The sequence below is a fragment of the Heloderma suspectum genome, chromosome 11 (genome assembly GCF_057233095.1).
Source record: "Heloderma suspectum isolate Gila_16-S chromosome 11, 16-S_ref, whole genome shotgun sequence".
Lineage (NCBI taxonomy): Eukaryota > Metazoa > Chordata > Lepidosauria > Squamata > Helodermatidae > Heloderma > Heloderma suspectum.
Window position 1 is genome coordinate 27,985,150 of NC_139468.1, and position 22,687 is coordinate 28,007,836.

The 22,687-nt window shown below is 45.5% G+C and overlaps 1 protein-coding gene across 1 annotated transcript in view; it reads right to left on the reverse strand.

Annotated features, from left to right (window-relative positions):
- Positions 1-14,459, reverse strand: part of ACAN (aggrecan) — a 60,059-nt gene extending 45,600 nt beyond the window's left edge. The window contains exons 1-6 of the mRNA XM_084816443.1: positions 14,390-14,459; positions 11,712-12,095; positions 8,512-8,686; positions 7,852-7,979; positions 2,834-3,127; positions 629-1,117 (exon numbers count right to left, since the gene is read on the reverse strand). Coding sequence (XP_084672569.1) covers positions 629-1,117; positions 2,834-3,127; positions 7,852-7,979; positions 8,512-8,686; positions 11,712-12,095; positions 14,390-14,459 — 1,540 coding nt within the window. The remainder of the gene's footprint in view (positions 1-628; positions 1,118-2,833; positions 3,128-7,851; positions 7,980-8,511; positions 8,687-11,711; positions 12,096-14,389) is intronic.
- Between the last annotated feature and the right edge of the window lie 8,228 nt (positions 14,460-22,687).

A 22,687-nucleotide genomic window follows, 5' to 3' on the forward strand; every position in this document is an offset into this window, starting at 1 on the left:
GAGCTGTGGCAAACCATGAGTCTTTTGTTTACACATGGATGTGACATCATATATTATGACTTCATTGACAACATCATGTGGGTTGCCACCACAACCAATGGGATTAGGTCAGTCTTCTCTGATCTGGTGCCCAGCCCTCCAGATATTTTGGACTATAATTCCCAGCACTCCTGACATTGACCATGCTGGCTGGGTCTGATGGGAGTTGAAGTCCAGAACATCTGGAGGGCATCAGGCTGGGGAAGGCTGGATTAAATGGGAGAAATTCCATGAAATTGTCCCCCTCCCCACCTTTTCTGCCCACAAATAGGCTGGAGAGTTTTGAGAGGCCATTTGTGCACAGCTCTAATTCCAGCCTTTTACAATGGGAAAAAACAGTGCGAAGTTGTGAAACCACAAAACAATTGGTGGTCAGGGGAAAGGGGTAGGACCAGGGAAAGGGGCAGGACCAAGGCAAAAGGGCAGGACCAGGGGAAAGGTGATGGGCTCATCTCAGGAACTCCAGAGGGATAGATTGGGGCCCCAGCTGGGTCAAATTTGGCCTGCAGTCCTGAAGTTCAACACCCCAGCCATAGAATATTGAAGGTGTGACACATTGCTACCACCACTGGGTTATATTGCCACATACCTTTGGGAAGGATGGGCTCCCTGGGAACAAGAGCAATATCAGGAGCAGTGGATCCTGGCACAATTTGATCTTCCACTGTAAACGGCAAGGCGGATTCCAGTTCTGGTGTTACTGTCGCCCATAAGCTGTCTTCCACGGAGCTCACCTCTGGGGTATCAGTGGTGAAAAGAGCATCCAGGATTGAAATAGTAGCATTTCCTGGACCCTCCCAGATTCCCTCCTCAGTCCTGTTCTCTGCCTCATCGGTGACGCCAATAGCAAAGAGTTCTGGAGTTGCCGTGAAGCCTTCATCCACCTCGGAGGTGGTGGCTGTAAAGTCGATCGGCTCCAAGGTCGCAATGCTCCCCCGGGCTTCCTCCTCTGTGGCATTGCGTGGAAATTCCAGCTCAACATCTGTCTCAATCACAGTCTGGATGGTGAAACCACTGCCCAGTTCATCGATTGTGTCTTCTGTGAACTTCTCATGGACGATCGTGCCAAAGTCACCACCTAGAACATGAGCAAAACGCTGAGCTGATGAGAGAAGTAAGGATGGGGAGATCACCTTCTTCAGGGATTGGAGGGGCCTGGGGCAAACTGCCTTCTGGTGGGCCGCCTCTTCCGACAGTGAACCTTGGTGGACTTATTTGGTGACAGTGGGCAGCAACAATGCTCTGAGCAGCTGGATCGAGCAACTATTTTAATTACAGTGTTGTAGTGGAGTTGGGTTGGGGCACCAGGACTTTTGATTAGCAGGAACTATGACTGCTAGTCAAAGGCTAATAATCTTGATGGCTATGTGCTACCTTCAGTACCAGAGGCAGTGAGCCTATGTACACCAGTTGCTGGGGAACATGGGTGGGAGGATGCTGTTGCGCTCATGCCCTGCTTGTGGGTTCCTGGTCAACAGCTGGTTGGCCACTGTGTGAACAGAATGCTGGACTAGATGGACCCTTGTTCTGATCCAGCCTTAGGGCTCTTCTGATGTTCTGATGTTCTTATGACTTCATCTGCCACCCACCGAAGTCCCCCAGCCTTCCCTGTTCCCTCTGAGCTTAGCTGCAGTCCTTACAGAAGCTGACATGTGAGGGATGGATTTGCCCTGCAACAATATATTGTTGTGAGCTGTTCCTGTTATAATGCAAAGCATTTTTTTGGATGGCCTGGTTCTGAAAGGCCAATTAAGACCTGTTAGCTTTCCAAAAGGCTTGCTCCTGACAGAGATAAAAACTGCTAAAACCTGTTTGTTGATATGGATTTTTTGCTGCCTGCATCTTTGGACTCTCCTTCGGGGCGTGGTTGTGGGGACTGTCATAATAAGTGCCTGCACTTCACAGTTTTACCCCTACACTACTGTTTAATTTCCCACAATGCCCTGGGATGATGGGGGCATTTTGTGTTAAATCAAAATGGAGGCTAGACCAAAATGGTGGCTATCTTGAAGCACCAGGCCATTTTTGTTTTTGTTTTTGAAGGGAGGCGCGTGGTGGAAATCAACTGTGTGGACCCTGCAGAACTCAGTGGGACTTACTTCTGAGCAGGCATGTCTAGGATTGTACTGTTAATAGCACTTTGGTTGTGATCCTCAGTCTCCAGTCTAAAGTAGACCTATTAAAATCAACAGAATTGCCCTTGGGCATGTAGGTTGGAGATGAGCCCTTCCATTCTCATATTTCTCTGATAGCAGAGTTACCAAAGTATATGGAAATGATCAAGACCTCACATTTTCAATATGCTGGAGAATTGCATTTAGTCTGTATTTTTAAAGTGAATTGATCTTATCCAGACTTCCCAGGCTAATACAGTGATCCTTCAGATGATGCACTTCTCCAGATTTTGCAATGCAGTTCTCCACTCAAAAAGGCAGGCAAAAATGTGTATTTTAAGGAAAACAAATACAAAAATGCATATTTGGGGGGAAATGCATAAAAGTATGTATTTTAGGGGGAAATGCATACAAAAAGATATATTTTAGAGAAAAATACATACAAAAATGTATATTTTAGTGGGAATACATAAAACTGTGTATTTTAGTGGGAAACAATTTTAGGAAAATGCATACAAAATGTCTATTTTAGGGAAATAGATGTTCAATTTAAATGTGATTTTTGGTGTGCTTTTTAAATGCTCTTCTTGTTGTGGCAGAAAATGGGATGGAATGGACTTCTCATTGAATGCATACAAAATTGACATGGAACAGAAAGAGAATAATTCATCCCTACTCACCAGTATAACAGATGGCATCATAGCGGGAGTGGGGGTAAGGATACCCTGTCTGGTTGACATAGAGGTACACTGTGCGTACCCCCACCAGGTTGCCACCACAAGTGGGCCGTGGCTTGTTGATGGGGTACCGAACGCTGCGATCCGCCAGCCAGCCGGCGCTGCAGACATCCATGCCATCTTTCCAGGCCAGATACAGCTCTCCCGTTGTGGCCAGACGAGCGCCAAGGCTGCGGCATTTCTCCGCAGCTTCCGGGAAGGTGAACTTCTCTGAGGAGGTGGCATAGAAGACTTTACCTACAATAATCACAAACCAATGAAAGCAAGGATTAGTGGCAAGCTTGCATCCCTACCTTTTGCATGGAAACTTTATCAGCCTTTTCCATCCAGTCCCTTTTCTTAGATCACTCATGGGGCCAAGGGATTGAAGGGAAAGGAGGATGGCCTTTTAGAACTGAACCAACATTTCTGAGAAAAGAAATGTCTGAGAATGATCTTTTGGGGACTCTCCTTGAACTGCTGGGAGATTTTATTTATTAATTTATTTAAAACATTTCTATCCCACCCTATATCATGAAGATCTCAGGGTGACGTACAGATAAAATCAATTTAAACTGTGTAAAACAATACACTTTATTTATTTATTTATTTATTTATTCATTCATTTCATTTCATTTCTATACCGCCCAATAGCCGAAGCTCTCTGGGTGGTTCACAAAAATTAAAACCAAATAGCACACAATAAAACAATTTAAAATATATAGAACCATTAAAACCATTAAATAATTTAAACACCTAAAAACATATTAAACTATTAAACAAGCTAATACCACTTAAAATCTAAAACAGTAAAACAGTTAAAACAATGTGCTAGGGAATGCATTTAACCCTCAAAGACTTTGGTAAAAAGCCATGTTTTTACTTGGCATTGAAATGAGACCAATGTCTGCGCCAATCTGGCCTCCAAGGGGAGGGCATTCTACAACCGGGGTACCACAGCAGAGAAGGCCCTCTCCCACGTCCCACCATAGTGTATGTCTCATACTGGTGGGATGGAGAGGAGGGCCCCTCCATCTGATCTCAGTTCTCAGGCAGGCATATATAAGTATGCACGAAAGTCACTTACCTTTTCGTGGAATTGATTCGAGGTGGGGGGGAGGCGCTCCGTCCCTCCCTCCGGAATCCTCGATGGGGGGGGAGGCAATCCGGTCCTTCCCCACCGGAATCCTGCCCAGCCAGCTGTGCTCCGCGACCGCTCCGCGGAGCAGCCGGCCAGGGCTGTCCACAGCCAGACTTCTGGCCGCGGACGGGCTGCTGCGGACGCAAATGGCAGCCGCCGTAGTAGCCGCCATTTGCAACCAGCCAGGCTGCCATGATAGGCTACGTAAGTATTTGCGTAGCCTATCACAGCTGGGCAAAACAACAAAAACAACACAGCGTACGCAAATGGCGGCGGCTACGGCGGCCGCCATTTACGTTTCCTATTTTTCGCCATTTTAGCCTACGTAAATATTTACATAGGCTATTATGGCAAAAAAAAGGGGGGGACACAAATAGCATAGTGGGCGCTATTTTCGTTCCTTTTTTTCGCTGTAATAGCTTACATAAATATTTACGTATGCTAAAATGGCGGGAAAAAAAGGAACACAAATAGCTCCCACTACGCTATTTGCGTTCCCCTTTCTTTTCGCCGTAATAGCCTACGTAAATATTACGTAGGCTAAAACAGTGAAAAATAGGGAATGCAAATGGCGGCCGCCGTAACCGCCGCCATTTGCATACGCCGCTTTTTTTTGTTGCTTGGCTTGCTGTGATAGGCTATGTAAATACTTATGTAGCCTATCACGGCAAAGACCAGGATGCAAATGGTGGCCACGGCAGGTGGTCGAAAGACCAGCTGCCACCGCTGCTGCTGCTGCCGCTGTCTGGAACATCCACCCCAGGTAAGCTTCGGCCTGGGGGGAATCTGCAGGGGGACGGGGGGTAGCAGGCCGTTCTACCACGGATTTCGGGGGGCTGAATGCCAGTGCATTCTGTCTTACTGAAATCTGTGGTGGACTTCTCTGCCATCCCTAGGCATATATAGGGAGAGGCGCTCCCTCAAATATCAAGGCCCCAAGCATCTTAGGGCTTTAAATGTTATCACCAAAAACTTGTATTCTGACTGGAAGCATATTGGCAGCCAGTGCAATTCCTTTAAAACTGCTGTTATATGGTTTTTATGGGGTGTTCTGACCAGCAGTCTAGCTGCTGCATTTTGCGTTAGCTGCAACTTCAGAGTCGTCTTCAAGGGCAGCCCCATATAAAGTGCATTGCAGTAGTCTAATTGGGAAGTTACCAGCGCATGTACTACTGTGGCTAGGTTATCCCTAGATTTTCAGTCCTCACCTTGCAAACGTTTGGTAAAATTACCCTCTCCACAGTTTCATCACCCATGAAAAAGTGGTAGATCTGGGGCACAGCTGTGGATCCAACCCAGTTAGAGATGGGAGAGAAATTCATTCTTTGAAACCACCATGTGAACCAAAACACAGTTATCCTTTTAAAGTCACACTTCTCCAAATTTTGCAAAGGAGTTCTTCAAACAAAAATGTGTACACAAATGTGTATATTAGGGGAAATAACATTAAAAGTGCATTATATTAGGACAATTGCTTGCAAAAAAAGTGTATATTAGGTAAACATGTATACAAAATGGGTGTTTTATGAGAAATTTGCAGAAAAATGAGGATGAATTTTCATGCATACTTAAAAAAAAAATCTCTAAGTTCAGGATGAACCGAACTTAAGACTGGAGACATTCTCAAAGCTCTAGATGAAGCACACATAAGATTGGGAATCTGAGAAACTGAGAGAAACCAAAATTGACATGTGCATCTATCCCTACACCCAATATGTTTTAATATTATTGAAAGAAAGGATGGGCTTGGCCCTTTCCCCTTCTGGACCCCCTCTCCCTCTTTTCTCCCAGTCCACTGCCTCCTTCATCCAACAGTATGAACCAACAATACAGTTTAATTCAGTATAAACTAAGCCACCATTTCTCAGAAAAGTATTATGTTCCCCCATGGCATATTCAGCAAAATGTTTCCCCTTTTCCCACCTGTCTCAGGGTTCCATCCTGGGCTATAGCTCAGTGGTGGAGCACCTGCTTTGCATGCAGAAGGTCCCAGGTTCAATCCCTGGCATCTCCAGGTAGGGCTGGAAAAAACTCTGCCTGAAACCCTGGAGAGCTGCTGCCAGTCAGTGTTGACACTACTGGGCTAGATGGCCCCATGCTCTGGCTCAGTCTAAGGCAGCTTCCTATGTGTCAGGGTTGGATCAGAGCCCATAGAGCCCCAAAGCAGTTCTGATTCTGAGGAAGAGATAGAAACCATGGGAAAGGAACCCGCACGCTGTTCAGAGGCACCGCCAGAGGGATAGCCCCTCCCTGCTCACATTCCTGAGAGTGATAGCAACCCTGGCAGGCAGGGGGAGGAACAACTGGAGCTTCTGGACGCGAGGCACTGGTGCAGGGACAAGCGGGAGATGAAGGGTGCTGAGAGGAGGCGCTCAGCCCACTTGGCGCAACGTCAACAGTTGTGCCCCGATGCCCCACGGGAAAGGGGTGGACTTTTGCCTCCTAGCTCTTAAGTTCAGAGGCTTCCCACCTTTTCCCTCCAAATGGAGACCAACTGATTCCCTAAGGCTAGAAACCCTGGATAGGCAGCTCTCTTAAGTTTCCCTCATTAGGCTCAGGCAATTAGCAACTGTAAGCATCATTAGGTTGAAATGAAATAAAGCCTTGGAAAAGAGCCCTATCATCTCTGTGTTGATTCTGGCTACTTGAGGATTTCAGAAGGCAGCAAGGGTGCTCCCGACACTATGTACCTCTTCAACATCGATATGAAGCCACTTGGAGAAGTCATTTGGTGGGTTTAGACTTTGATATCAACAATACACAGATGACACATGGCTCTACCTCTCTTTTCCACCTTTGAATCCCAAGAAGGATGTGGGACTCCTGGACAGTGTTGTGAAACTGGTCCTGGATAAGGTTGCATGGCCCTTGAAGGACCAAGTGCACAGGTTGGTGGTGCTCCTGGATTCATCACTGTCTGGAGAGACACGGGTAGTAACAGAGGCCAGGTGTGCTTTTTACAAGCCCCGGCTTGTGTGCCAGCTGCAGCCCTATCTGGAACGTTCATATCTGGACATGGTTACCCATGAGCTGGTTACCTCCAAAATAGACAGTTGATGTACTTTACATGGGGCTGCCTCTGCTTTGTAAGCTACCGATGGTGCAAAATGTGGCTGCTTGGATGCTGATGGTGGTCAGAAAGTCAGAACACATAACTCAGATTTTGCACTAACAACATTAGCTACCAGTAGGCTTCCAGATTCAATTCAAAGTCCTGGCCTTAACCTTTGACTCCTAGATGGCTTGGGGTCAGGTGATCCGATAGATAATCTCCACCAATAAAATCCTGCCCCTACACTATGATCTTCCCCAGGTCCCCTTCTTGAGTGCCTACCATTAAAATTGGTTAGGTAGCTGTGTATGGGAGTCAGGGCCTTTTTGGAGGTTGCTGCAACACTGCTGAAACTGCTTTCCGATGGACCTACACTTGACCCCTTCAGTACTTGTATTTAGAGGGGGCTTGAAGAGCTTCCTGTTCCATGCCACCTTGAAGTGAGACCCCAAGTTGCTTGCAGGTCCAGAACAGTGTGTGTACATTTCTATTTTGTAGGAATGTACATTTATATTTTATATATACTATTTCTATTGCACCTGGTCACACACCATCTGTATGTCCCTTTGTGAAGGCTGAGCCTTGAAAAGCAGCTAAAATACTTTGAAACAAACAAACTACATTTGTTTAACTTCAGGTGTAGCTTGGCCCTTAGATGGTTGGTTTATAGCAGATTGTAAATGGTTTTAACTTGGACTACAAGTTGCCATAAAGACCCAATGATGTCTTATGGACCCACTCCATAAAGAGTGGAGTATAAAGAAGTTAAATAAGCAAACAAATAATTACCTTCCATCTCATCTGCATAACAATACACATCATATGTCTCATCCGTTTCGCGAACGCCATATGTTCTCACTCCAGGAAATTCATCCTTGTCACCATAACAACCTTCTCGGGGATGGTGCATTGGGTACCTAATTCAGTGAGAGATTCTGTAAGACTAATCTTCATTGCATGTGTATGAGACAAATTGTATCTGCTGTCTAGCTCTGCAATGGAAATAATTTCTTGAAGAACAAAGGGGGACAAACAGGACCTAAGCAGAATTTGCATCTACAGCTGTATGTGTATGGAACAGGAAATGCAAGATAAAATGCCTTTTCATCCAGTGGCAAGGAGAGAAATAACCCTAATTGCTTGGCCCTCTGTCCATTCTCTGATTCCTTATCCATTACACAACTTGAGTTTTCATCATGGCTAATCTGACCGTATCCGTGTGTACAGCAGGAAGGGGGAACCTCCAGCCCCTGGGCCAAGTTCAGCCCACCAGGCCATCCCGTCTGGCCTCTAGAGGTCTCCAGAGGCCTCAAGCAAGTCCCCGCTCCTCTTCAAAAAGGGAGAGGGGAGTGAAAGAGCAACTGAGCTATGGCTTCAAGGAGTGTGCTCAGTCATCTTCGCTTCTCCCTGCCCTTCCCCGACATCCAGAATCCCCTGCCAGCTGCTTACCTGACAGTCTGATCAGCCAACCAACCAGCATCACACTGGTCAAAGCCGTCATCATAGGCAGCCTGTAGCTGCTCAGGAGTTGCAATGACAGCACTGTTCTGGATGCATGCCTGCTTGGCCTTCTCAAAGTCCAAAGTGTACCGGGTGGAGATGGCTCTGTAATGGAACACGATGCCTGGAAAACACATCCACCAACATAAAACATACGCACACACACATCCATCAGCGAATAACCCCAACCTGCTGCTTTTAAATAAAGGTTGAGATGGAGGCCACCAATTTAGAATTTCAGGAAATTCAGCTGATGTTGCTAATGATCTGGTACTGTCTATGCATTTGCTTCAGTGTCCCTTTAACTATCACAATCTAACCATACAGGCCAAAGCAGATGAGACATTAAAAGTGGGAGGGCATTTAAGATGTCTGCTTCCCCCCCCCCATAACAATAACAGGGTTGGGGTGTAAGCTCAGGACCATGGCAGGTAGGGAGGAGGTTTAACTTTCCCTTACCATGCACCATGAGAGCCAGTGTTGTGCAGTGGTTAGCGTGTTGGACTGGGACTTGGGGCGCCCGGGTTCTAGACCCCACTCAGACATGAAGCTCACTAGGTAACTTTGGGCCAGTCACTGACTCAGTCTAGCCTACCTCACATGGTTTTTGTGAGAATAAAATGGAGAGGACGAGGACTATATAAGCCACCTTGTGTTCCTTGCAAGAGGAAAAAGGGTGGGATAGAAATGTAATAATAATAAATAAATCCCAATTGGCCCGCCGCAGCTGCTATTACTAAAAGAAAGAAAAAAACCCAAACATGATGAACACATTGGGGTTCCTCTCTGCCATGATTATCTTTGAAAAGGGTGCAACTTGAGTTAAAGAAGCTGTGTTTGGTTTTCTGGATCATGCTTTACTTCATTGGGCTTATTTGTTGACTTGTTGATTTTGGTCTTTTCAGTTTAGATCAGATTTTCCGCCTCAGTCAGTTCTGGAATATTCTTCTCTGAACCATTTCTTTAAATGGTTAGGCATATTAAAATGGATAGGGTTCCTCCCAGAGTTACAGGTCTTAGAGATGTCTGGCATATAATGTTACAATTATATTTTGATCCATTTTCTCATGCTTAATTGAGGCTATGGGGAAATACAGAGTTAAAAATGGGTAAGACAATGTTTTTGTGGTGGATATGTATAGATAAGGGGATTTTTACCTTGGATCAACTGGTGGGTGCTGCTGATGAATTTTTGTCATTCTCTATTTTGTGGACTAAATATGATTTGCCAGCTATGGCTGAATGACAATACTTGCATTTGCGACATTTGTTAGTATCTAAGTTTGGCCTTGCTACTTTTACAGCTTCAGCATCTACCTCACCATTGGAAGCATTTTTTGAGGCCAATCAGGCAAATAGAGCTAAGATTCATGTCTATAAATACTTATTATTGGTGAATAAATATGATATACTGCATCTTAAGAAGGAATGGAATATGGAACTGGATTGTCCCATTTTGCCTAATCAATGAATCGATGACTTGGCATCTGTATCTGATGTGTCTATGGATCTCAGGTTGTGTCTTATTCAGCAAAACCTTTTGTTTCATGTCTTTGGACGCTGCAACATCTTTTTAATAAGGATTTGTCTAAATGGGCTAATTCTTGGAGGTGTAATACAGCTAACACTTCATTCAAGCATATGTTTTGGCAATGCCCAGTAGTTGCCCCTTTTTTGGGAAGAGGTCATTATATGGATAAATTTTGAATTGGAACACTCCCTAATATTTACTGATGCTCATGTTCTTTTAAATTATCTACCTGCTTCCTGGAAGTTAATGCATGGTCAGTGCAAACGGATTCTCCGTGCTCTTCTGACAGCTAAAAGATTGATATGACAACATTGGAAGGATAAATGCTCACTTCCTGTGATGCAATGCATTGAAGACCTTACCGTGCTTTCAGCATTTGAAAGGGTGGTGTATAGATGCCACTTTTGAAAGCATACTTATTTGGATATTTGATCTGCTTTTATTGGAGTTTATGTATACTTCTTAGAAACCTGTATTTTCGTGTGTGTGTGTGTGTGTGTGTGTGTATCTATATTTATATCACTCTGTATATCACACCTGTTTTGTCCCCAGGGCTCCAGTACTCTCCCTTCTAGGGAAGCTAGAAAGGTTGCCTGGATCAACCTACTATATCTGGAACAACCTACTACATACAGCCTTCTCCATCCTTATGCTCTCCTGATGCTTTGGACTTCAACTCATATCACCCCCAGACAGCATGCACAATGCTCAGGAATGGTGGGAGTTCTAGTCCACAACATCTGAATGGCACCAGGTTTGAGGAAGCTGACCTACTACTTCAAAAAGGGGAGCCATAGATATGTATCATCTCATTTGCTCTATACTTCATGTTTCTGAGGTAGGGATGGCGCAGGTGCCTGATTCCATCTAGGAATCCAGTGGAACTACCCCTGCCTGCACCCCCAAGCCCCTGCCCCTGCCCGCCTCCTGCCCACGCTCAGGAACAGCCCACACTCACCTCAGCGGCCTTGTTGAGCTTCACGATCACCATTTTTTTTGAGAAAAATGCAGATTTCTGCTAATGTGCATATTTGTGTATGCAAAAACGCGCATTTTACAAATGCACATATTTACATATGTGTGAACATGCACATTTTTGCACATACACAGATATGCATGTTCACAAAAATGCACATTTGTGTGCATATGCAAATGTGCACATTTTTGCAATTGCCATTTCATTTATCAACAAATGGCAACCACGGAGCTTGACGAGGCTGCCGGGGTGAATGCGGGCTGCTCGCCAAGCACAGGAGGGGCTTGAGCGCAGTCCGGGCACTGGTGAGAGGGTCCAGGTGCTGGGTGGGTGCTGGAGAACCTGGATGGGGATGGGTTCGCACATCCCTATTCCTAGGACAGGGGTAGGCAGAAAGTAGATCTTCAGGTGTTTTGGACTTCAACTCCCAGCAGTCCTGACCATTGTTGGCCAGGGGCTTCTGGCAGGGGCTTCTGGGAGGCAAAGTGAAAAACACATCTGGAGATCTACCACTTGTCCCAGGACATCAGGCCTTCATGACCTTCTGCTCATTTGTGCTTGCAGGATGCAAAATGGATAGCCATCAGAACTCAACTGAAAACATCACCTCTAGCATAAGAAAAAACGAAAGCATGGCCTTACCTTTCACTTTCACCTCTACCGTGTCTTGACTGTCTTCGATGCCATGTATCACTTCACAGCGGTAGACCCCGGTGTCATTGGATCGAAGTGCCTTGATTTCCAGGGTGGCATCAGTGGGTATGGCAGGGTAATTGGGCAGAGAGACTACCTCCTGGTAGGCAGTGTTGATTCTCACATGCCCATCCATGGCCACTAGCAAGACAACTTCTTTGCCATCTGACAGTTTGCTCCATTTGATTCTTGGGGACAGAGGGGCAGTGAACGGAGATGTGGTGACACGCTCCAATGTGTCAATGTAGTAGCAGGGAATGGTCAGAGTTTTCCCCAGGGGCACACGGAGGGGGGAACGCAAAGGTATGCTCACACTTAGTGTGGCACCATGATCTGTTGGTGACAAAAAGATGAGAAGGAGAGAGAGAGAGAGAGAGAGAGAGAGGTCTGTAACATATCCCAGTTATTCTCCTTGTAAAACTCAACAGTCATTTCCAAACTGTGTACTGCCAGTGCATCAGGTGGCATGAATCCAGGGTGCACAACTTCTTTCATTCTGAGGTCCAAATTCCATTTCAGAGAAGCTCTCGGGGGCCGCATTCTAGTTGTGGGTGGGGCCAAAAATACCAACATATTTCAGCTTAAAGCTCTCACTGCCAGTAACTAAGCCTTAGGGGAGGCATTTCAGCCTTTCAGAATGGGGGGGGGACTGCACAAAATCTGGGAAACCACCCAAAGACCAGTAGCCAGGGGAAAGGGGTGGGGCCAGAGGAAACAGGCATGGCCATCTAGGGAATTCTGGACAGCAAGATTGGGACTCCTTCAGGTTCTATATCCCTGCTATAAATAAATAAAACTATTAGGGGTCCATAGGGCACCCAACCCACCAAGGAAGCTGTCTGCTGTCAAGTACTTTGAGCACTCAGATGCCACTCTTCTGGAACACAGAATGCAGAGGCCTGGCATCAGCAGGTAGCATCCATGGGCACTATGCTAGGCTGCCTTTTCCAGTGCTCCAGAAAATGCCACTATAATTTACCTGCAGTGCCATTGCTCTGGGGCCTTGCTGACTCTGGCATGGATCTTCAGATTGAGCAAATTATCATCGCGGGATAGACTAAACCACTAGTGGGACACCCTAGCTCTGCAACCCTCTCTTGTCTTCCCTCCACATTCCCAGCCCTAACAACTACCTGCCTTTTCATTTTGCCAGACCAAATGGTCTGTGTAACTCAAAAGACTCTACATCAGACTGCCTGCACACTAAAGTCATAGAGGTTCTTCTCCAGGAGGCTCCACCAATATGTTGCAGTGGGTAGTGACTGGGTTTAAAGCTGTTTTAGGGGTGCCCCCCCTCCCCGAGGAATGTTCACTAGGAATGTCAGAGAAATCTGCAGTGGAACCAAAAGAGTTCAGAATCTGATGAATCCAACTGGCGGGTTCAGTAGTGAACTGGCTTTTCCCTGTTGGGCAGATTCCACCAACTTGTGGACCATTTTTCTAATTTCCTGATTTTGTGCCAATTTCATCATAGAAAAGTACGCAAACAATAAAAAGGCCAAAAATATGTATTTCACCATTAGCTAAAATGTGAAAAAGCACATTTGGGGGATTTTTCACATTTCTGGAGGAATCTGTGCATTTGGGCACGTGCAAATTTGTACAAGTGTGCATTTGCCCAAATTCTCATTTGTGCGAATCCAGAAGCTGAAAAAGCCTCATTCCATTGATGGGTGGACTGCAGAATGAAAGGCACCTGATAATCCTTGAAACACAGATGGAATGGAATTCACACAATCCATGCATCTTGAATTTGCTGACCCCAGGGAGGATCTCCAGGCCCCTATATTTTTATTTTCTCACCACTAGGCAAAGACCTTTATTTCTTATCATTTTTTCAGACTTTTCAAAAGATATTTTTAGTCCTGAATTTGAATTGATTTTATGCTGACATTGTCCCATGTTTTATTTGCATTGTCTTTTTTGTTATGTTATTTTAATTAAATGTTGAAAGACACCCTAGACCTTTTTTTTCTAATTTGAAGGGAAGGAAAAACATTTATTAATAGATCGATAAGATAGATAGATAGTCCAGTAAAAGCTTCACATTACCAATTCTTATACAGATAAGATGGGAAGAGACAAAAGGGCAACCAGAACATAATTAGATAGTTCTCTCTCATACCAGATGTAGCACAAAAGAGACATTATGACAAGTTGATAGTGGAAGAACACACTTGAAATGAAATAAACATACGAAATTGCAGGTGACGTTGTCCATTAATCACCAGAATAAACAAGATGCACCAACTTGCTAGATTTCTTTGTACACGAACAGTGGTGCCGTTAGGTAATTTTAGATCAGCTATCCTTGAATAGCTCCTTTAGAGTTCTGACTGGTTCTGACTGAAACCTGGAATGGATTCACTGACCTACTGACATCAGAGCCAGCAGCCTCCACTGTTTTAGACTCTGGATGTAAAGGTCTTACAGCGGGATGCTCTTTAGATGGTAACATGTATTACTTCACTTGCATCAAATATGGTCAGCCAGTCCTGTAGCATTTGGGGGACTGCCTTGCTCATTCTGTTGAATGGGGCCCTGGATTTGTGCCCCACAGTCCTACCTGATAGCGCCATTGTACACAAAGCTTCCCATATTTAAGGATAGGCCTGGAGACTACGTACCTAAAACTTCCACAGAGGCGGCTGTAGTGATGACTTGCAAACACACAAATGCTAGTAGTAAAGTGGTCATGGTTTTCCTGAAACACACAGAAAGACAAAGAGTTGTTAGTGAATTGACATCACCACCTTTTGTGAAATGAAGAAGACACAACCTAGAAAATGAACTTCTTCAGCTTTCCCAGCAGTGAGAAACATTCCTGCACAGGGTTGCTGAGGGTTTTCGACAGTGCTCCTGTACGTGTGCACAAGCTGCTGTTATGCAAAAAAGAACATTCACCGGTGTATGTGTGTGTGCGTGTGCGCGTGCGTAAAAACCACCTTGGAGCTAATTCTGGTGAAAGTCAGTATAAATAAATGCTCTGAATGAATGAATGAATGAATGAATGAATTCCTCATTCTCATGCACATCGCAAAAACACAGGTGCCCTGCTGGGGGCGGGGGAGTGGCAAAACTCTATGATGCAGAGTGCCCTTTCTCCTTTACCACTGCAGTCTCATCCCAACACCTGCTCTGGGGTGGGGGATTTTATCCAGGGGCGAAGGATGGAGATAGATAGATAGATAGATAGAACATTAAAAAGGTTTCACCACCACTTCAAATGACAGCAGACCAGCCTGGCAACATTCCTTTTCAATTTGGAAGAGAATGTCGCAGTGGGAACAACAGTACATCATGGCATAGCATCATTCTCAAGGGCATTGTGGGTAATGTGTTGGTCCCAATGGGGACAGCCATGTTTTTTCTCGTTATCACTCCCCTAGGAATGATGCTACTACATCGTTGCCTTTCCACAAAAGAAATTATGTCCAAGGCAGCTCACTACATACAAAGGAAAATCAAACAATGACAGCAATGCTTAAAAAACCATAATCAATAAGCATTTCAACATCATCAGTAACATAACATTGCATGTCAAGACATAATACCCATCAGCTCAGAATATTTCAATAACAATTCATAGAAAAACTTTTCAGAATAATAATAACCACTCAAGTGCCAAACATTCTGCACAGATGTTAAGATCTCAGCATATTTCTCAAAACGTACATTTCAAAAGCACCATCAATGATCAACCCAGTAAATTGAGGCCACCATTTCATTTCTGACAATATTGCCAGGCAGATGTCTGTAGGAAGCGTGTTGGCAGGCAATGGTTCTCCCATGTTGTTTCTCCCCACAGGACCTGATATTCAGGGGTATAATGCCTCTGAACAGAGAGGCTCTGTATACCTGCCATGACTGTACACCCCTTGAAGGAGAAGGCCATTGCTCAGTGGTAGACCACATGCTTTGCATGCAGAAAGTCCCAGGGTCAATCTCCAACCCTTCCAGGCAGGGCTAGGAAGGAATCCTGCCTGAAACTCTGGAGAGCCACTGCCAGTCAGTGTTGACAATACTGGGCTAGATGGACCCATGGCCTAACTCAGTACAAAGCAGAATCATATGTTCCTATGACTAATACCCAGCACCAGCCTCAAGATGTTTTGCTGCTTAAATTATTTACCTGTTTTCTGGAAGTTAATGTATGGCCAGTGCAAATTGACAGCTAAAAGACTGATATTGGAAGGATAAACGCTCATCTCCTACAATGCCATGGATTGAGGACCTAACAACACTTTCAACATTTGAATGGGTGGTGTACAGACACCACCTGCAAATGGATACTTATCTGGATAAGAAACCTTAGAAACCTGTATTTTCACACACACACACACACACTTTATATGCATGCATTGAAACTGATATATTCAAATCTATGAAGCTACAATTTTTCCCTTTCCTCTTTGTTTTGTTGAAATTTTACAATAAAAATAATTATAAAGCAGATGATGTTTTGCTGCTCAAGATGAAGATCTCCCCACCCTCAAATTCTGCATGCAAATTCCAGCTGGACTGGCAGTTGAATTTTACTTCCTTCCCTGCACCTGAGGGCAGCAGGCTTGCTTAGGCGATGCAGGGCAGACTACGTAGCACGCAAAGTGTTGTCCTTCGACACCTCACTCTTCCTTCCCTCCCCCAGCATCTCCCACCTAACTATGCCCTTTTATTTTGCACCTTCTGAACAGACTGCCAATCCATGTCATCGGGCAAAAGCAGGGAGACAAACATCACTCTTTCCATTTTCTTTGTAGAATTCATAATTCTTATTGTGTCTCCTCTTAGCCATCTTTTTTTTTTCTAGATCTGAACACCAGCAGGTGGTGCTCCAAGGTATAACCTTGCCTTTATGTGCATTGATGTTTTGTGTATTGATGTCTAAGGATGTTGGAAAAATCCTCCACGGACCCCAATGAAGCCGGATTCTATTGAATCCGCCCCCCCCCCCAGTCTGCGGAGGATCGGATCTCCTACCTGCACCTCCAAGAAGAATCCTTGCTGGCCAGATCCTCCCCGCCAGCTGGCTCTGGAGTGCCAGCGATATGGCTGCCATTGCCGTATTGCTGGCTGGGTGGATTGACTGAGGACACAAATGGCATCATGGACGCCATTTGCGTCCGCAGGCAGTAGTCCCCTTCAGCCAGCGATACGGCATGGCGGCCGTATCGCTGGCACTTCAGAGCTGGCCGGTGGCCCTGCAGAATCACCGCGGAGCGGAGCCAGCTGAAGAGGATTCCAGGGGGGAGGAATGGATCGCCTCCCCCCTGTGGACCCCCCCCCCCCCGGAACAGCAGGTAAGCATTCCTCCCATCCCTATTGATGTCCCATGCTGGGTTTGATAGGGACAGAGGGGTGCAGAGAATCAGAGGCAATATTGGAATCGTATGCCTCTCTAATTGGACATAAGACTGATTGAGTTCAGTGGGACTTACTCCCAAGTAAATGTGCTGAAGAATCAGCAAAACGATTTGGAGAAACAAAAGGGAGGGGAGGGCCTCTTTCATGAAACTGTTTCTCCTCGAATGACTGGGTTAATTTCATGGATTTTTGGTCGAATCATTGTTTCTCCCCAGCCCTAGCCCTGGCATGGTGGAGAAGATCTTGAAGGCTTAGGCTCTGATCCATGACCACTTCTGGGAACAAGTGTCCTGTTGTCTCCACAAGTTCCTTTTCTAGGACTGAGAATTTGTCTCTTCAAAACTCAGCCTGGTTCAGGAAATGGGAGGGGAGAGATGGTTTTTAGGGAGGGGAGCAGGCCATTTTATATCTCCCCCCCCAACCCACTCCTTATTAAGGCAAATGTTGAAATCCAAATGCAGCAATGAAATATGCCTCTGTGACTCTGTGTGTGTGCGTGTGTGTTTTCTCAGCTGTAACACAAATAAGGAATTTATTCCATTTGGACCAGCTTCCAAACCATCCAAAGACCAAGCTCCTTTATACAGCTGGCTACTTGGAAGCTGCTACTCCTCTATTTTCCTTTTCTTAAAAGATGTGGTCATGGGATTTCAAAATTAAAAATCTTTTGAAAACTGTAAATGGCAGCTGCTAGGGGTTCTTGATCAGGATGAGGACCATGGTGCACAGGGACATGGGTTTAACCCTTCCCCCCACATCTGGATCGCAGAGTAAATCTGGCCCAAGCTGCAATCAGTGAAGGCTGGTGGCTCCAATTTTGGTGGGGCTGTAAATCCATTCTGGGTTTTAGTCAGAACCAGCCAGAACTCTAAAAGTGCTATCCAAGGTGCTGAGCCCTATCCCCCAAATAGGTTCAGCACAGATCCTTTAGAGCTCTGGCTGGTTCTGACTAAGACCCAGAATGGACTCACAGCCCCACCACAATTGGAGCCACCAGCCACCCCTGGCTGCAATTGGACATGGTAGGTAGCTTCCATTGGCACCAACGGAATGTAGGGTGGCGACGTGTCCCTCTTTACGGAAGACAGTCCTCAAGGCATCCTCTTTAACAGCCTCCCCCAACCTGGTGCCTTCTGGATGTCTTAGATCACAACCCCCATCATCCCTAATCATTGGCCAGGCTGGCTGGAAGAGATGGGATTTGTAGTCCAAAACTTCTGGAGAGTGCCAGGTTGGGGAAGGCTGCTGTATTGAATGGGCTGTCCAAGTTCAGTTCAAGGATAAAGATCCATAAAGAGGGAAAGGTGGGGGGCTTGAAGTTACCCATCCCAGCAGACAGGGCAGGCACACAGCTCACCCAGTCATGGCCTTCAGAACGATGGCAAGATGTATTATCTTTTTATTTCAATTATATTAACTATGGCTAATTTTGCATTTATACTTACAAAGCAGCATGTGCAAATGTGACGTGAGCTCTTTCTTGCCGACGTGTAACTGGCCTCCCTAACTGGGATCCTCCCTCCTGGAGCTAAAAGCAGCTGGGGAGGGGGCAATGTGGTGGTGGAAATGGCTCTTTCCAGCTGCTATTAGCTCCAGGGGGGAGGGCAAAATCCCCCTCCCTATGCACTACGTGCCCAATCCCAATTGCTCCCCCTGCCAGCAGCTGCCAATTATGGCTTTAAAAAGATTTGTGCATGTCCAAGTGACATGATTAATGCTACATTTGGTTTGGCCTTGAGTTCCTTGTCTGCATGTATGCAGACCAATCCACTTCTTATTAGGAGAAGGAGCAACAAACTGTTTCTTTGTCCACATACATTCCTGATAGGGTTGCCAATGTTTGATTAAACACACACACACACACACACACACACACACCCTGTATCTGGATGAGGCCCAGGATGGCTAGGAGGCACAGACTGATAGATCCTGATAGGGCAAGCAGCAGAGTGAATAGCATCGGCTTTCTGTTTGTTTCTGTGGCTGGCCCTGGCAGACATGGTGGGCTACAGCTGCACAGATTTTTCAGTGTGGGATGGAGAGGAGTTGTGGGGGGAAATGAGTGTGGGAGTGAACTCCACAACTGCTGTTACCCTCAGCCCCAAGAAATCATATAATGTTGGTCTGCGGCCACTGCCTCCTCTTCTGGTTTTCTGCTACCTCACTGGTTTTCTGTGGTTTTTCTACCTCACTACCTCTGGTTTTCTGCTACCTTACTGAGCCAGTGGAAGGTGGCTATGGAAGAAACACACACACACACACACACACACACACACACACCCTATGGCAGCCTTCCTCAAAGTGTGTGCAAAGTTGATGCTTTTATTTTCCAGGAAAAGCAGCCTATAAGTAAGGTTGCAAGAATAGGTCCATTTTGGGTTTTTTCCATTTCTCATTTTTCCTTCCTGAAATGTGGTTCATTCTGAACTCTGAGATTTTCTTTTTAACATTTGCATGAAACTGGGTATGCATTTTTTGTGCATTTCTCCTAATATAATTCATTTTTCTCCCCCTGCAATTTTGCCTCATATATACTTTTTGCAAGCAGTTCCCCAAACTGAATGCACTTTTGAAAGTCCCCCTCCCCGACATACAAATGCACATCAATGTATGCATTTTTGTATGCACTTCTCCCTAATATATGCATTATTGTACACAATGTTTCATTGGAGTATTCCGTTGCAAAATTCGGAGAAATGCAAATTTCAAAGGACAGTTCCATTTCAACATTTAGGGTTGAAAGTGTGGAATTAGCTAAGTTCATATTAAAATGCAAACCAAACAAATGTCTTCACCATCCCTACTGCAGGGACCCAATCTGCCATGATGTTCCTGATCCAGATTGGAGCTCTGTGCTAGTTTCCTGCTGAAAATCACCCCCCCCCATCCTGGCTGCTATTGTCCCCAGAGGTGCTATTCGCGATAAAGTGTGATTAACATTCACTTGTAGTTGGGCTGTGTTACATGGCTAGTTAGATACATAGCAGCCCATCTCCTCCATTTCCATCTAGTAATTCTCTTTCTCTTTTTATGTCAGCTTTTTAAAGCTAACAGGCTCAGTGTCAACAGATTGCAACCTTGGGCAGCTGCTAGGGTCCCAGTGGCCTGGAAGATCCTAGTGGCCACTGTTTCAATTTCTCACAGTGACATACCATCACTCCAAGGCATTATGGGAAATTAAATGGCAGCTGACCAGCACCAATAACAACAGCACCATTGTCAAGTAAGCTCCCACTGGCATGGAAGGAGGCCCATCTGAGGGCATGACACCGAGTGCGCTTGCTCCTAAACACACTTCCCTGGGTGAAAACAGCACTGAACACAAAGAGACTTACTTCTAAGTACATGTACATATGGAGGCAGTCCTGAAAACTAAACAGCAATGAATAGAGAGTGATCGTGGCAAAATCCACCTAGAGATGGGCGAGAAATTCATTTGGTTGTGAACCTTCCTAATTTCACAGTTTTGAACCAATTCGCAATACGAAACACTGCTATTCTTTGAAATCCGCAGGTCTCTGGATTTTGCAGTTCTCCCATCAAAAAATGCACACTAACATGTTCACGTTAGTAAAAATAACATTACTCATGCATTGTATTAGGGAAATTGCTTGCCAAAAAAGTGCACATTAGGCAAAAATGTGTACAAAAATGCACATATTCAGAAAAGCGCGCACAAAATATATACAAACGTTCCTGCAAACTTTTTGAAAATCTCAACGTTTGGGGTGAACTGAAATTAAGATTGAGAAAATTCTCAAAGTTTGGAATGAACCCAACCTAAGGGCTAAGGCTGGAAGAATGAGAAACTGAGAGAAAGCAAAACTGACAGATTCCTCTCTTCATAGATCCACCTAACATTAGGGTGCAACTGCTCCAGACTCAACAGTTGAAGCCTACAGCCTTAAACCGCCTCTATAGTTTTCTTTGGTGTGGAATGCCAGAAGGTGATTTCAGCAAGAACCTGACCAACCGCCACAGTGGAAACTCCTCAGACCTAGACATTTTGCTTGGAACAGATTTCCCTTTGGGCATGGAAAAAAAAAAAGAAATCGCGCTTCTTGGTGCTTACCGCAGTAGAGGGTCTGCTTTTTCTCTTGCTGAGAGCTATATTTATACAGTGAGACTGAGTCGTAAAGCTTTTCCAAGACTGGAACACGTGGTTGGGTTGCACGTTTAAAGGCTTGCCCGCAGGCAAACTCCCCTGCAGGCAGAAAACTAGCATGTCAAGGAGAAGAATCCCATGCATGGCTTTTAAAAGTGCACGACCATGGAAGACAGGTAGGTTGACCCGATGCAAAGAATGACAGAGCTCCTGTATCTTTAATAGTTACACAAAAGGGAGGGAATATTGTCTAATGCAGCTTCTCATGCAGGGGTTATAAACTCCTGCACCTTCAGTAAAGGGAATTTCAGCAGGTGTAGCTAGCCATACACCCTGCTTACCTGGCAGTTTGGTGATGAGAATGCCCTGTGTGTTTCTCTGTCTTCAAAGGGAGGGATGAGTGTCCTTGAATTGGATTGGGGCACAGGGTTAGACCGTGGAGGCTGGTGTCTCCAATGTCAGTGGGGCAGTGAATCTCCTGTGGGTTTCAGTCATAAGTCAGAACTCTAGAGGAGCTATTCGAGATTATGCACCTAGGGGTTCAGCACATTGGATAGCTCCTTTAGAGTTCTGATTGGTTCTGACTGAAACCCAGAGCTGATTCACCACCCCAGAGACATCAGAACCACCAGCCTCCACTGGGGTTAGACACCAGCCCCACCCTGTGCCACAGTCCCATTTCAAATCGGGGTCCCTACAGCAACTTTTTAAAAATGATGAAAAACCATGGGTAGCTCCCATCACCAAACTCCCACATACTATCTAGTTTGGCCCTTAAATATCCACATTTCCTGTTCTTTGCATCTGCCCAGGGATAGCTATTAGGCACACTTATTTGACCTTGCACCTAGGGTTGCCATCTACTTTCCCGCTCTGGAAATGGCTCCTGCACTTTTATTGGAGTGTAGGATGGTGGTGGAGGAGGAGGATATATGACAGGCAGAAATTCAGCAGGTCAAGCTTTTCTGGGCCATAGGTGCAGTGCTAGGGAGAATTTCCACTTTCTGGATGCCTCCCTGCTGAGCAACTGTTAAAGCAGGGATGCAGAACTTTTTTTCAGCCTGAGGGCCACATTCCATTTTGGAGAAGCTCTCAGGGGCTGCATTCCAGTGGTGGGTGTGACCAAAGGCAAAAGGGGTGGGGCCAAGAAACCCAAATATCCCCAAATACCAAAGCTCTTGCTGCCAGTAAATAAGCCTTAGGGGAGGCATTTCATTTATTTAGAATGGGGGGAAAACTGTGCAAAAGCCAGGAAATCAACAGAAATTGGTGGTTAGAGAAGAGGGGGTGAGGCCAGTGGGAGGGGCATGGCCTTCTCAGGACCCCTGGAGGGCCAGATTGGGAACCCTTGGGCCTGAGGTCGGCATTTAAAAAACAGAAGAAGCCCACCCCTGCATGTCCGTTCTTTTTTTCCCAGTGTTAGAAAGCACTGCAATAATAATGATAACGATAACGA